This window comes from Tinamus guttatus, unplaced genomic scaffold (assembly GCF_059628265.1).
Source record: "Tinamus guttatus ecotype Peru unplaced genomic scaffold, ASM5962826v1 Tinamus_guttatus_pri_ptg000167l, whole genome shotgun sequence".
NCBI lineage: Eukaryota > Metazoa > Chordata > Aves > Tinamiformes > Tinamidae > Tinamus > Tinamus guttatus.
This window is the reverse complement of record NW_028288701.1, coordinates 1-12969: the sequence shown is the minus strand read 5'-3', so window position 1 is coordinate 12969 and position 12969 is coordinate 1. Positions and strand designations below refer to the sequence as shown.

General features: G+C 63.8%; 1 protein-coding gene and 1 non-coding gene across 2 annotated transcripts; both read left to right on the top strand.

Moving 5' to 3' along the window:
• The first annotated feature begins 3123 nt into the window (after positions 1-3123).
• Positions 3124-10920, top strand: LOC148595002 (transmembrane protein 107-like). The gene is made up of 6 exons (XM_088522825.1): positions 3124-3194; positions 3531-3618; positions 6109-6176; positions 9036-9136; positions 10643-10739; positions 10848-10920. The coding sequence occupies exons 2-6, from the start codon at positions 3532-3534 to the stop codon at positions 10915-10917; spliced, it is 423 nt and encodes a 140-aa protein (XP_088378951.1). The 5' UTR covers positions 3124-3194; position 3531; the 3' UTR covers positions 10918-10920.
• Positions 10921-12607: 1687 nt separating this feature from the next.
• LOC148595001 (U8 small nucleolar RNA) lies at positions 12608-12733 on the top strand. Its single transcript, XR_015913272.1, has one exon. It is a non-coding gene; the product is annotated as a U8 small nucleolar RNA (small nucleolar RNA).
• Positions 12734-12969: the final 236 nt, after the last annotated feature.

Here is a 12969-nt window from a genome sequence, read left to right as displayed (position 1 = left end):
TATGGGGCTGTGCGGCAGCCATGTCCTACCCTACACCCTTCCATGGGGCACCCCCGGGCCTGGTGGGGCTCCTCGGGTGGCCGCTATGGGGCTGTGCAGGGGGGCGCGGGGCGGCGCGGGCCCTCACGGTGTCTCTTCTCCGCCACAGAGCCGTCGGCCGCGGCGGAGCTGTTCCTGCGGCGCTACCACCGCAGCGGCTACCGGGAGTGCCTGGCCCGCGCCGCCCGCTTCCTACAGGCCGCCGGCCCCACGGACGCCGGCCCCACGGACGCCCCCGGCGGCCCCCGCTCGCCCCCGGCCCGCCACGGAACGGCCCCGTTGTTGCGGGCCGGCTCCGCCTGTTCCGCGTCCCCCGGTTACCCGGGTTACGGGCCTGGTTACCCTGGTTACCGGCCTACCCCGGGGCCTAGGCCCGATGGCGGCCCCGGCTGTGGGGACGGCCCCCGTTGCCCCGGCGACAACCCCCGGCGCCCTGGAGATGGCGCCGGTCGCCCTGGAGACGGCCCTGGTTACCCTGGCAACAGCCCCCAGTGCCCTAGAGACAGCCCTGGTTGCCCTGGAGACGGCCCAGCTTGCCCTGGTTACCCTGGTTACCGGCCTAGTCTCGGCCTGGCTCACAGGCCTGACAACAACTACAGCCCCCGTTGCCCTGGCAACGGCCCCCAGCACCTTGGAGACAGCCCCGGTTACCTTGGAGACAGCCCCGGTTACCTTGGAGACAGCCTCAGTTGCCCTGGCGACGGCCCCAGTTACCTTGGTTACCAGGCGGCTCTCGGGCCTGCTCACAGGCCTGACAGTGGCAACAGCCCCGGTGAGGGCCCCGGCGACGGCCCCGGTTGCCCAGGCAACAGCCCTGGTTGCCCTGGAGACGGCCCCACGTACCCCGCTTGCCATGGTTACGGGCCTGGCCTGGGGCCTAGTCTGAGGCCTAGCGCGAGGCCTAACCTGAGGCCTAGTTTTGGGCCTAGTCTCGGGCCTGACCATGGCGTCGGCCATGACACCCGCGTCAGCCATGACACCCGCATCGGCCATGACGGCCACGTTGGCCAGGAGGACTCGGGGTGCGCCAAAGCGGGCCAGGCCGGGGCCGGGGGGCTGCCGGGGCCACCCCGGAGCGTCTGGAGACCCTGGCCCTGACCCCTGGGCACGGGGACGGGGCGGGAGGCGGAATGGGGGCATCGGAGGCTCCAACTGGTCCAGGGGGAAAACACGGACCTCAAAGGGGTCCGCGGGGAGAACGGGCCCTTTTTTACTGGGAGATCCTGGGAGATTGGGGGCTTTGAACTGGTCTATGGGGAGAAGGGGAAATTTGAGCTGGATTAGCGGGAAAAAGACCCTTTTTTACCCGTATACTGGGAAATTGGGGACTTTGAACTGGTCAGCTGGGAGAATGGGCCTTTTTTAGTGGCCTGTTGGGAAAAAGACACTTTTTAATGGGACTACTGGGAGAATGACCCCATTTTAACTAATCTAGTGGGAAAATGGGATATTTCTTACTGGCATCCTTGGAGGATGAGGGATTTTCCCACTCCGGAGCTGCCCTTATTTCACCCCAGACCTGGCATAAATTCAGATTTTCCAAATGGGGGATTTTTCCTCAAAACGCTGCCCCGGATTCCTCCTATCCTGGAGGTTTCTCCCTCTCCGAGGGGGATCCCGGTCCCGGTTGGGAATTGGGAGAACTGGGAAAGGGCTCTGGGGAGGGGGGTGGGTCATGGGGGTGGCTGGGGGCTCCTGGGGTTGGCTTTGGGATGAAAAAAGGGAATTTTGAGGCTCCATTAACACTCTTTTTTCCCTGCTATGGGCAAAGCCTTGGGGGCCCGGCCAGTCCCTGCTGCAAAATTTGGGGGTAAAAGGGGTGGGAAAGGGGGTGTCTATGGGAAATAGTTTTTTTTTGTTGTTTGTTTGCTTGTTATTACAACTTCCACCCCCCACCCCATTCCTGTAATATTTTGTATTCTTTGTCCCCCCTTCTCTTTTTTTTTTCCTTGGATTTCTGCAGAAAAAAATACTCTGAATTTAAATACAGAATTTGAAGTACTTGAATGTCCCTGTGAAGGGGACTCTACGGGGTCCCTAGGGGGCAGGATATTCCTATGGGGTCCCTAGGGGCAGGATGTCCCTATGGGGGGGCTCTATGGGGTCCCTATGGGGCAGAATGTCCCTATGGGGGGGCTCCATGGGGGTTCGTACAGGGCAGAACATCCCTATGGGGGTCTCTATGGGGTCCCTATGGGGCAGAATGTCCCTATGGGGCAGGATGTCCCAAAGGGGGGCTCCATGGGGGGGTTCGTACGGGGCAGGATGTCCCTATGGGGGGGCTCTATGGGGTCCCTATGGGGCAGAATGTTCCTATGGGGCAGGATGTCCCAAGGGGGCCTCCATGGGGGTTCGTACGGGGCAGGATGTCCCTATGGGGGGTCTCTACGGGGTCCCTATGGGGCAGGATGTCCCAAGGGGGGGCTCCATGGGAGTTCATATGGGGCAGAACGTCCCTATGGGGCAGAATGTCCCCAAGGGGGGGTCTCCATGAGGATTCATATGGGGCAGGATGTCCCTAATGGGGGGGTCTCTACGGGGTCCCTATTGGGCAGAATGTCCCTATGGGGGGGCTCCATGGGGGTTCGTACAGGGCAGAACATCCCTATGGGGGTCTCTATGGGGTCCCTATGGGGCAGAATGTTCCTATGGGGCAGGTTGTCCCAAGGGGGGGGGCTCCATGGGGGTTCCTATGGGGCAGGATGTCCCTATAGGGGGGGCACTATGGGGTCCCTATGGGGCAAAATGTCCCTATGGGGCAGGATGTCCCCAAGGGCGTCCCTATGGGGCAGGGTGGCCCTACAGGGGGGATCTAAGGAGTCCCTCTCGCCCCGCCCCTCGCCGCTCGCCCCGCCCCTCTCTGCCTCTCCCGCCCATTGTCTCGCCCCGCCCCTCTCGCCCGTTGCCCCGCCCCTCGCTGTCCTTATTGCCCCGCCCCTCCCTGCCGCTCCCGCCCTTGCCCCGCCCCTCGCCGCTCGCCCCGCCCCTCCCTGCCTCTCCCGCCGGTTCCCCGCCGCTCGCCCCGCCCCTCTCTCCCGTTGCCCCGCCCCTCGCCGCCGCGCACGCGCAGTGGCCGCCGGGGGGCGGGGCCAGGCCCGTTGCCCCGGCGACGCGCGGCCTAGCGCGGCCGCCGGAGCCTGCGGGGCCGGCGGGGGGTGCGCGGGGCCGGGGGCAGGACATGGGGGGGGGGGGGATTGAGGGCTGGGTGGGTCCCTGGGGCTGGGGGGGGGGGTCCCCGGAGGGGGGACTGAGGTCCAGGAGGGGGGGGTCATTGGGGGTGACAATGGAGGGGGGTACGGGGGGGTCCTCGGAGATCATTGGGGGTGACAATGGAGGGGGGTACGGGGGGGTCCTCGGGGATCATTGGGGGGTTCCTGGAAGGACATTGGGGAGGGGGGAAGGATCGGGGGGACCTGGGGGGAGCAGGGCCGGGGGAGGGACCCCATGGGGGTGTCACCGTCCCCACGTGCCCCTCTGTCCCCCCCCCGCAGGATGTCGTCGCTGGGGGTGCTGGTGCCCGCCCGGTTCCTGGCCCTCACGGCCCATCTCGTCATCGTCCTCACCGTCCTGTGGGCGCGGGTGAGCGCGGGGACGCGCGTGGGGACACGCCAAGGACACGGCAAGGACCTGGGGAGGACACGCAGAGCGTGGGGCAACACATGTGGGAAACACGGCAAGAACATGCTAAGGACATGGGGAGCACACACAGAGCATGGCGAAACACGCTTGGGGAACATGCCAAGAACACAGGGAGGACACACAAAGCATGGGGCAACACGCGTGGGGAACATGCCAAGAACATGCTAAGGACATGGGGAGCACACACAGAGCATGGCGAAACACGCTTGGGGAACATGCCAAGAACATGGGGAGGACACACAAAGCATGGGGCCACATGCATGGCAAACATGCCAAGAACATGCCAAGAACATGGGGAGTACACACAGAGCATGGAGTAACACGTGTGGGGAACATGGCAAGAACATGCCAAGAACACAGGGAGGACACACAAAGCATGGGGGCAACACGTGGGGAACACGCCAAGAACATGCCAAGAACATGGGGAGTACACACAGAGCATGGGGTAACACGTGTGGGGAACATGGCAAGAACATGGCAAGAACATGGGGAGCACACACAGAGCATGGGGGGGCAACACACATGAGGAACAGGCCAAGAACACACCAAGAACATGCCAAGAACTTGGGGAGGACACACAAGAGCATGGGGAAACACGTGTGGGGAACACGCCAAGAACACGTCAAGAACACGGGGAGCACACACACAGCATGAGGGCAACACACGTGGGGAACACACCAAGAACATGGGGAGCACACACAGGGCATGGGGCAACACGGGGGGAACATGCCAAAAACACGGGGAGCACACACAGAGCATGAGGGCAACATGTGTGGGGAACACGCCAGGAACATGGGGAGCACACACGGAGCATGGGGGCAACACACGTGGGGAGCACGCCAAGAACACGCCAAGAACACAGGGAGCACACAGAGCATGGGGGCAACACGTGGGGAACACAGCAAGAACACGGGAAGCACACACAAAGCATGGGGGAAATACGCATGGGGAACATGCCAATAACACGCCAAGAACACGAGGAGCATGTGCAGAGCATGGGGGCAACACGCGTGGGGAACACGCCAAGAACACGGGGATCACATGCAGAGCATGGGGCAACATGCTTGGGGAACATGCCAAGAACATGCCAAGAACACGGGGAGCACACACAAAGCATGAGGGCAACACGTGTGGGGAACACGCCAGGAACATGGGGAGCACACACGGAGCATGGGGGCAACACACGTGGGGAGCACGCCAAGAACACACCAAGAACACAGGGAGCACACAGAGCATGGGGGCAACACGTGGGGAACACAGCAAGAACACGGGAAGCACACACAAAGCATGGGGGAAATACGCATGGGGAACATGCCAAGAGCACGCCAAGAACACGGGGAGCACGTGCAGAGCATGGGGCAACATGCTTGGGGAACATGCCAAGAACATGCCAAGAACACGGGGAGCACACACAGAGCATGGGGCAACACGTTTGGGGAACACGCCAAGAACACGCCAAGAACACAGAGAGGACACACGAAGTACGGGGGCAACGTGTGGGGAACGCGCCAAGAACACGAGGAGCACACACAGAACATGGGGGCCACACACGTGGGAAACACACCAAGCGCATGCCAAGAACATGGGGAGTACACGCAAAGCATGGGGGAAATACACATGGGGAACATGGCAAGAACATGGCAAGAACATGAGGAACACACACAGAGCATGAGGCAGCATGCTTGGGGAACATGCCAAGAATACGGGGAGCACACACAGAACCTGAGGAAATACGCATGGGGAACATGCCAAGAACACGGGGAGCACACACAGAGCATGGGGGCAACACGTGGGGGAACATGCCAAGAACACAGGGAGCACAGACAGAGCATGGGGCCACATGCATGGCAAACATGCCAAGAACACGCCAAGAACATGGGGAGGACACACAAAGCATGGGGCAACACGTGTGGGGACACGCCAAGAACATGCTAAGAACATGGGGAGCACACACAAAGCATGGGGGCAACACGCATGGGAACAGGCCAAGAACACGCCAAGAACACAGGGAGCACACACAGAGCATGGGGCCACATGCATGGCAAACATGCCAAGAACATGCCAAGAACTTGGGGAGCACCAAGAACACACAGAGCATGGGGTAACACACTTGGGGAACACGCCAAGAACACGGGGAGCACATACAGAGCATGGGGGAAATACACATGGGGAACATGGCAAGAACATGAGGAACACACACAGCATGGGGGCAACACGCTTGGCAAACATGCCAATAACACGCCAAGAACACGGGGATAACATGCAGAGCATGGGGCAACACGCTTGGGGAACACGCCAAGAACATGGGGAGCACACATAGAGCATGGGGGGCAACACGCGTGGGGAACACGCCAAGAACATGCCAAGAACACGCCAAGGGGGGGGGGGTACCCGGAGCATCCCCCGGACGCCTGGGCCCCGTCCCCGCAGGAGCCGCACGTCCTGGCGTCGCTGCCGCTCGAGTTCTCGCCGGAGGAGTACGAGCGCGTGGACACGGAGTGAGACCCCCCCCGGGACCCCCCGGGCACCCGTGGGACCCCCCGGGACCCCAAAAACACCCACGGGACCCCGAACCTGCCACCCACCCGTGGGACCCCCCCCGGTCCCCAAACCCACCCACGGGACCCCGAACCTGCCCCCCACCCATGGGACCCCCCCTGGGACCCCAAACCCACCCAAGGGACCCTGAACCTGCCCCCCACCCATGGGACCCCCCCCGGGCCCCCAAACCCACCCACGGGACCCTGAACCTGCCCCCCCTACCCAGGGGCACCCGTGGGACCCCCCCTGGGACCCCCAACCCACCCACGGGACCCCAAACCTGGACCTCCCCCCCCAAGGGGGCACCTATGGGACCCTGACACCCCCCTGGGTCCCCAAACCCACCCATGGGACCCCGAACCTGCCCCCCGCCCCCCGCCGGGGGCACCAATGGGACCCTGACACCCCCCCGGGTCCCCAAACCCACCTATGGGACCCCGAACCTGGACCCCCCCCCCCAAGGGGGCTCCTATGGGACCCTGACACCCCCCCGGGACCCCAAACCCACCCACGGGACCCCAAACCTGCCCCCCGCCCCCCGCCAGGGGCACCCATGGGACCCTGACACCCCCTGGGTCCCCAAACCCACCCATGGGACCCTGAACCTGCCCCCCACCCGGGGCACCCGTGGGACCCCCCCCCCGGGACCCCAAACCCACCCACGGGACCCCAAACCTGGACCTCCCCCTCCAAGGGGGCACCTATGGGACCCTGACACCCCCTGGGACCCCAAACCCACCCACGGGACCATGAACCTGCCCCCCACCCGTGGGACCCCCCCCCGGGACCCCAAACCCACCTATGGGACCCCGAACCTGCCCCCCGCCCCCCGCCGGGGGCACCCATGGGACCCCGACACCCCCCCAGGACCCCAAACCCACCCACGGGACCCTCCCCAGCCAGCGGGGACCCCAAATCCAGCCCCTAGGGCCCCCCATGTCCCCCTGCGTCCCCCCATGTCACCTGCCCCCCCCCCCCACCGTGTCTCCCAGGGTCCCCACGGGTCCCCATGTCGCCTCCAGGGCCCCCATCCCCTTGGGTGTCCCCCGCAGTGTCCCCATGTCCCCGTCCCCGCCATGTCCCTGTCCCCCCTGATGTCCCCAGGTCCCCGTTCCCCTCTCGATGTCCCTGTTCCCTCTTGGGTCCCCATTCCCCTCTCGATGTCCCCGTCCCCCCCTCAATGTCCCCGGGTCCCCATTCCCCTCGATGTCCCTGTTCCCTCTCGATGTCCCTGTTCCCTTCTGGGTCCCCATTCCCTTCGGTGTCCCCGTCCCCCCCAATGTCCCCAGGTCCCCATTCCCCTCCCAATGTCCCCAAATGTCCCTAAATGTCCCCAGGTCCCTGTTCCCCCCTCGATGTCCCCATTCCCCTCGATGTCCCCGTCCCCCCCGTCCCCCAGGTCCCTGTTCCCTCTTGGGGTCCCTGTTCCCCTCTCAGTGTCCCCATTCCCCTTGATGTCCCCAGGGCCCCGTTCCCCCCTCCATGTCCCCCCTGCCCCGATGTCCCCAGGTTCCCGTTCCCCTCTCGATGTCCCCAAATGTCCCTAAATGTCCCCAGGTCCCTGTTCCCCCCTCGATGTCCCCATTCCCCTCCATGTCCCCGTCCCCGCCAATGTCCCCAGGTCTCTGTTACCCTCTCGATGTCCCTGTTCCCTCCCGGGTCCCCATTCCCCTCGATGTCCCCATTCCCCTCAATGTCCCCGTCCCCCCCGATGTCCCCAGGTCCCCGTTCCCCTCTCGATGTCCCTGTTCCCTCCCGGGTCCCCGTTCCCCTCTCGATGTCCCCATTCCCCTCGATGTCCCCGTCCCCCCCGATGTCCCCGTCCCCCCGTTCCCCTCGGTGTCCCCGTCCCCCCCGTGACGTCACCGTGTCCCCGTCCCCCCTCGATGTCCCCATTCTCCTCGATGTCCCCGTCCCCCCGATGTCCCCGTCCCCCCGTTGCCCTCTCGATGTCCCCATTCCCCTCCATGTCCCCGTCCCCCCTCGGTGTCCCCGTCCCCCCCATGACATCACCGTGTCCCCGTCCCCCCTCCATGTCCCCATTCCCCTCCATGTCCCCGTCCCCCCAGATGTCCCCGTCCCCCCGTTCCCCTCGGTGTCCCCGTCCCCCCCGTGACGTCACCGTGTCCCCGTCCCCTCTCAATGTCCCCATTCCCCTCAATGTCCCCGTCCCCCCCGATGTCCCCGTCCCCCCGTTGCCCTCGGTGTCCCCGTCCCCCCCGTGACGTCACCGTGTCCCCGTCCCCCCTCGATGTCCCCATTCCCCTCGATGTCCCCGTCCCCCCCGATGTCCCCGTCCCCCCGTTCCCCTTGGTGTCCCCGTCCCCCCCGTGACATCACCGTGTCCCCATCCCCCCTCGATGTCCCCATTCCCCTCAATGTCCCCGTCCCCCCCGATGTCCCCGTCCCCCCCGTGACGTCACCGTGTCCCCGTCCCCCCTCGATGTCCCCATTCCCCTCGATGTCCCCGTCCCCCCCGATGTCCCCAGGTCCCCGTTCCCCTCTCGATGTCCCCATTCCCCTCGATGTCCCCGTCCCCCAGATGTCCCCGTCCCCCCGTTCCCCTCGGTGTCCCCGTCCCCCCCATGACATCACCGTGTCCCCGTCCCCCCTCGATGTCCCCATTCCCCTCCATGTCCCCGTCCCCCCGATGTCCCCGTCCCCCCGTTGCCCTCTCGATGTCCCTGTTCCCTCCCGGGTCCCCGTCCCCCCTCGATGTCCCCATTCTCCTCGATGTCCCCGTCCCCCCGATGTCCCCGTCCCCCCGTTGCCCTCGGTGTCCCCGTCCCCCCCGTGACGTCACCGTGTCCCCGCAGGCTGCTGGTGGCGCTGGGGGTGACGCTGGGGCTGCTGGCCCTGGAGCTCGGGGGCTTCTTCTCGGGGCTCTCCATGTTCCACCGGCCCCAGGCCCTGCTCTGTATCCGAACCCCCAAACCGGGGGGACCCCCGAACCGGGGACACCCCGAAACAGGATACCCCAAACCAGGGATACCCCCAAACTGGGGGTACCCTGAAACTGGGACACCCCCGAACCGGGGACACCCTGAAACTGGGGACCCCCAAATATGGGACACCCTGAAACAGGATCCCCCAAACCTAGGGACAACACCAAACCGGGGACACCCCCAAACTGGGGAGACCCTGAAACTGGGGATCCCCCAAACCGGGGACACCCCCAAACCGGGGACACCCCGAAACAGGATACCCCGAACCCGAGACACCCCCAAACCGGGGACACCCTGAAACTGGGGACACCCTGAAACTGGGGACCCCCCAAACATGGGACACCCTGAAACAGGATACCCCAAAACTGGGGACAACACCAAACCGGGGACACCCCCAAACTGGGGACACGTTGAAACAGGATACCCCGAACCTGGGACACCCCCAAACCGGGGACACCCTGAAACTGGGGACCCCCAAACCGGGGACACCCCCAAACTGGGGACACCCCGAAACAGGATACCCCGAACCTGAGACACCCCCAAACCGGGGACACCCTGAAACTGGGGACCCTCAAACATGGGACACCCTGAAACAGGATACCCTGAACCTGGGACACCCCCAAACTGGGGACACCCTGAAACTGGGGATCCCCCAAACCTAGGACACCCCCAAACTGGAACACCCTGAAATCGGGGAGCCCCAAACCTAGGACACCCCCAATCCGGGACACCCTGAAACTGGGGATGCCCCAAAACTGAGGATCCCCCAAATCTGGGACACCCCTAAACTGGAACACCTTGAAACTGGGGATCCCCCAAACCGGGACACCCTGAAACTGGGGATCCCCCAAACGTGGGACACCCTGAAACTGGGGGGACCCCCAAACAGGGACACCCTGAAACTGGGGATCCCCCAAACCAGGACACCCTGAAACTGGAACATACTGAAACTGGGGACCCCCAAACTGGGGACACCCTGAAATTGGGGATCCCCCAGAACTGGGGACAACCCCAAACAGGGACACCCTGAAACTGGGGATCCCCCCAAAACTGGGACACCCCCAAACTGAAAGATGCTGAAATTGGGGACCCCCAAACATGGGGCACCCTGAAACTAGGGATCCCCCAAACCTGGGTCACCCCCAAACTGGAACACCCTGAAACTGAGATAACCCAAACTGGACCCCCCCCCAAACAGGGGATACCCTGAAACTGGGGATCCCCCAAGCCCAGGACACCCCCAAACCCAGGACACCCCCATTTGGGGGCGGGAGGAAGTTGGGGTCCCCCCTGGGGCTTTTGGGGGGGGGGATCCCACCACATCCTCAGGGGCCTTTTTGGAAGGGGGGGGATCCATCCCCTTCTTAGGGATTTGGGGATCACTTTGGGGGTTCCTGGGAATTTAGGGGGGGCCCTGCATTTTTTTTGGGGGGGGGAACACCCCAAAACTCGTTATTTTCCCCAACAACCCCCCCCAGCGGCGACAGCTCACGTTGGGTCCAGCCTGGCCCTCGGCTTCTTCGTCTTCGAGCGCTGGGGCTGCGGCGCCTATTGGGGTATCCTGGGCACCGGCAGGTGGGGACGGTCCCCCCCGTGTCCCCAAATCCGCCCCCCTTGTCCCCAACCTGCCCCACACCCCAAAAACCCTGAAACTGCCTTGTTTTCTGTACCCCCCCCACCCAGCGCCCTGCCGGCCCTCACCGAGCTCCTCATCATGGGCATCGTGTTGGGGTGCAAGAGGAAAGCGCTGTGACACCCCCGAAAAGGACACCCGAACTGGGGGACACCCCGAGAAGGACCCCGGAACCGCGTGGCACCCCCAAAAAGGACCTCGGAACCGGGTGACAACCCCAAAAAGGTCCCTGGAATCCAGGTAACACTGCGAGAAGGACCCCAGAATCAGTGTGACACCCCAAAAAGGACCCTGGAACCACGTGGCACCCCCAAAAAGGACCCTAGAACCGCGTGGCACCCCCAAAAAGGCCCTCGGAACCGGGTGACAACCCCAAGAAGGTCCCTGGAATCCAGGTAACACTGCGAGAAGGACCCCGGAATCAGTGTGACACCCCGAAAAGGACCCTGGAACCACGTGGCACCCCCAAAAAGGACCCTAGAACCGCGTGGCACCCCCAAAAAGGCCCTCGGAACCGGGTGACAACCCCAAAAAGGACCCTGGGACCCAGGTAACACTGCGAGAAGGACCCCAGAATCAGTGTGACACCCCAAAAAGGACCCCGGAACTGCATGGCACCCCCAAAAAGGACCCTAGAACCGCGTGGCACCCCCAAAAAGGCCCTCGGAACCAGGTGACAACCCCAAAAAGGTCCCTGGAATCCAAGTAACACTGCGAGAAGGACCCCAGAATCAGTGTGACACCCCAAGAAGGACCCTGAAACCGGTGCGACACCCTGAGAAGGACCCCGAGGGGAGCCCAAAACCTACGTGACACCCTAAAAATGCCTAAAATTAGGACCCTGAAATCTGGATGATTTCCAAAAGGACCTGGACAGGACCCCCCAGATCACTGTGATTTCCTCCCAAGGGGATTGGGATGGATGAGGGACCCCAAAACTACCTTGACATCCCTAAAAGGCTCAAATGGGGACACCCAAACGCGGTGTGACACCCCCAAAATGATGTGCAGAGATAGAGAGACTCCAAAATCTCCGTATTTCCTCCCAGAAGGCCCTGGGATGGGCATGGGAACCCCAACACCTCTGTCACGCCCAATGAAAGCTTTTTTGTATTCAAAATAAACGGTTTTGTAGGCACCGTTGGTGTCGCTTGTGCTGCTGGGACACAATCGGATGCTGATACACCCGTGTAGGAACACACGCCTGTAACCATGGCAGCGTGTGCGCCTGTGCACTCACATGGGTGAGTATATGGGCCGCTGTACCCAGTGTCAGCTGTACATGCAGGTGAATAGACACAGAGATGGGGTGTACGCCGGAGCGGTTGTACAAGCGGACGCACAGGTGCACGTGGGTGTGCGTGAACACACAGGAAGGCACCCTGCACTCACAACCCCAAACCGCGTGCGCCTCTGCTCGCCACAATACGGTATCGCCCTTTACTCCTGACAATACGGTACCGTGCCTCTACTGCGGGCAATACGATACCGTGCCTCTACTGCAGGCAATACGGTACTGCACCTCTCCTCCCGCCAATACGGCAGTGCGGCGGCATTAGAGAGCGGCTCGCGGGCGCGCTCCGCCCCTATGCAAATTACACGCGCGAGGCACCCTGGGAGAGCCGCGACGGGCATATGCGCAGGGCCGCAGGCACTTCGGGACTGCGCGCCCACTCGGGACCCGTGGGGCTTCCCGGGAAGCCTCAGGGGATCCCAAACCGGGAACGCGGAGGGGAGGGAGAAGGTCTCGCCGTGACGTGGGGAGCAGCGGCGCGGAGGGGCGTGCGCGCGCGGCGGCATTTCCCGCCAATCGTCAGTGCGGTACATCCTGACCTGCCCCGCCCATCGGCGGGCAGCACGTGATGAGCGGAGCGTGATGACGCGTGATTAGAGTCTCGCGGCGCGGGCGCTGCAACCGCCCGCGCCTCCCTCTGACTGCGCAGCCGCGCGGGGCAGGCCCATACCGCACCGGGGGGGTGGGGTTGAGAGCCCTGATTGGCTGCCCGAGTGGTGATTCTGCGCTCGGATTGGCTGTCGCTGCCACGGCGCCGCCTCCTCATTGGTTGCGGCGGGCGTTGTTTCCAGGCAGAGCGCTGCTGCAAAATGGCCGCCGCGCTCGTGATTCAGTCTGCACCACACCCCCGCCCCCGCACTCTGATTGGCTGCAACGCC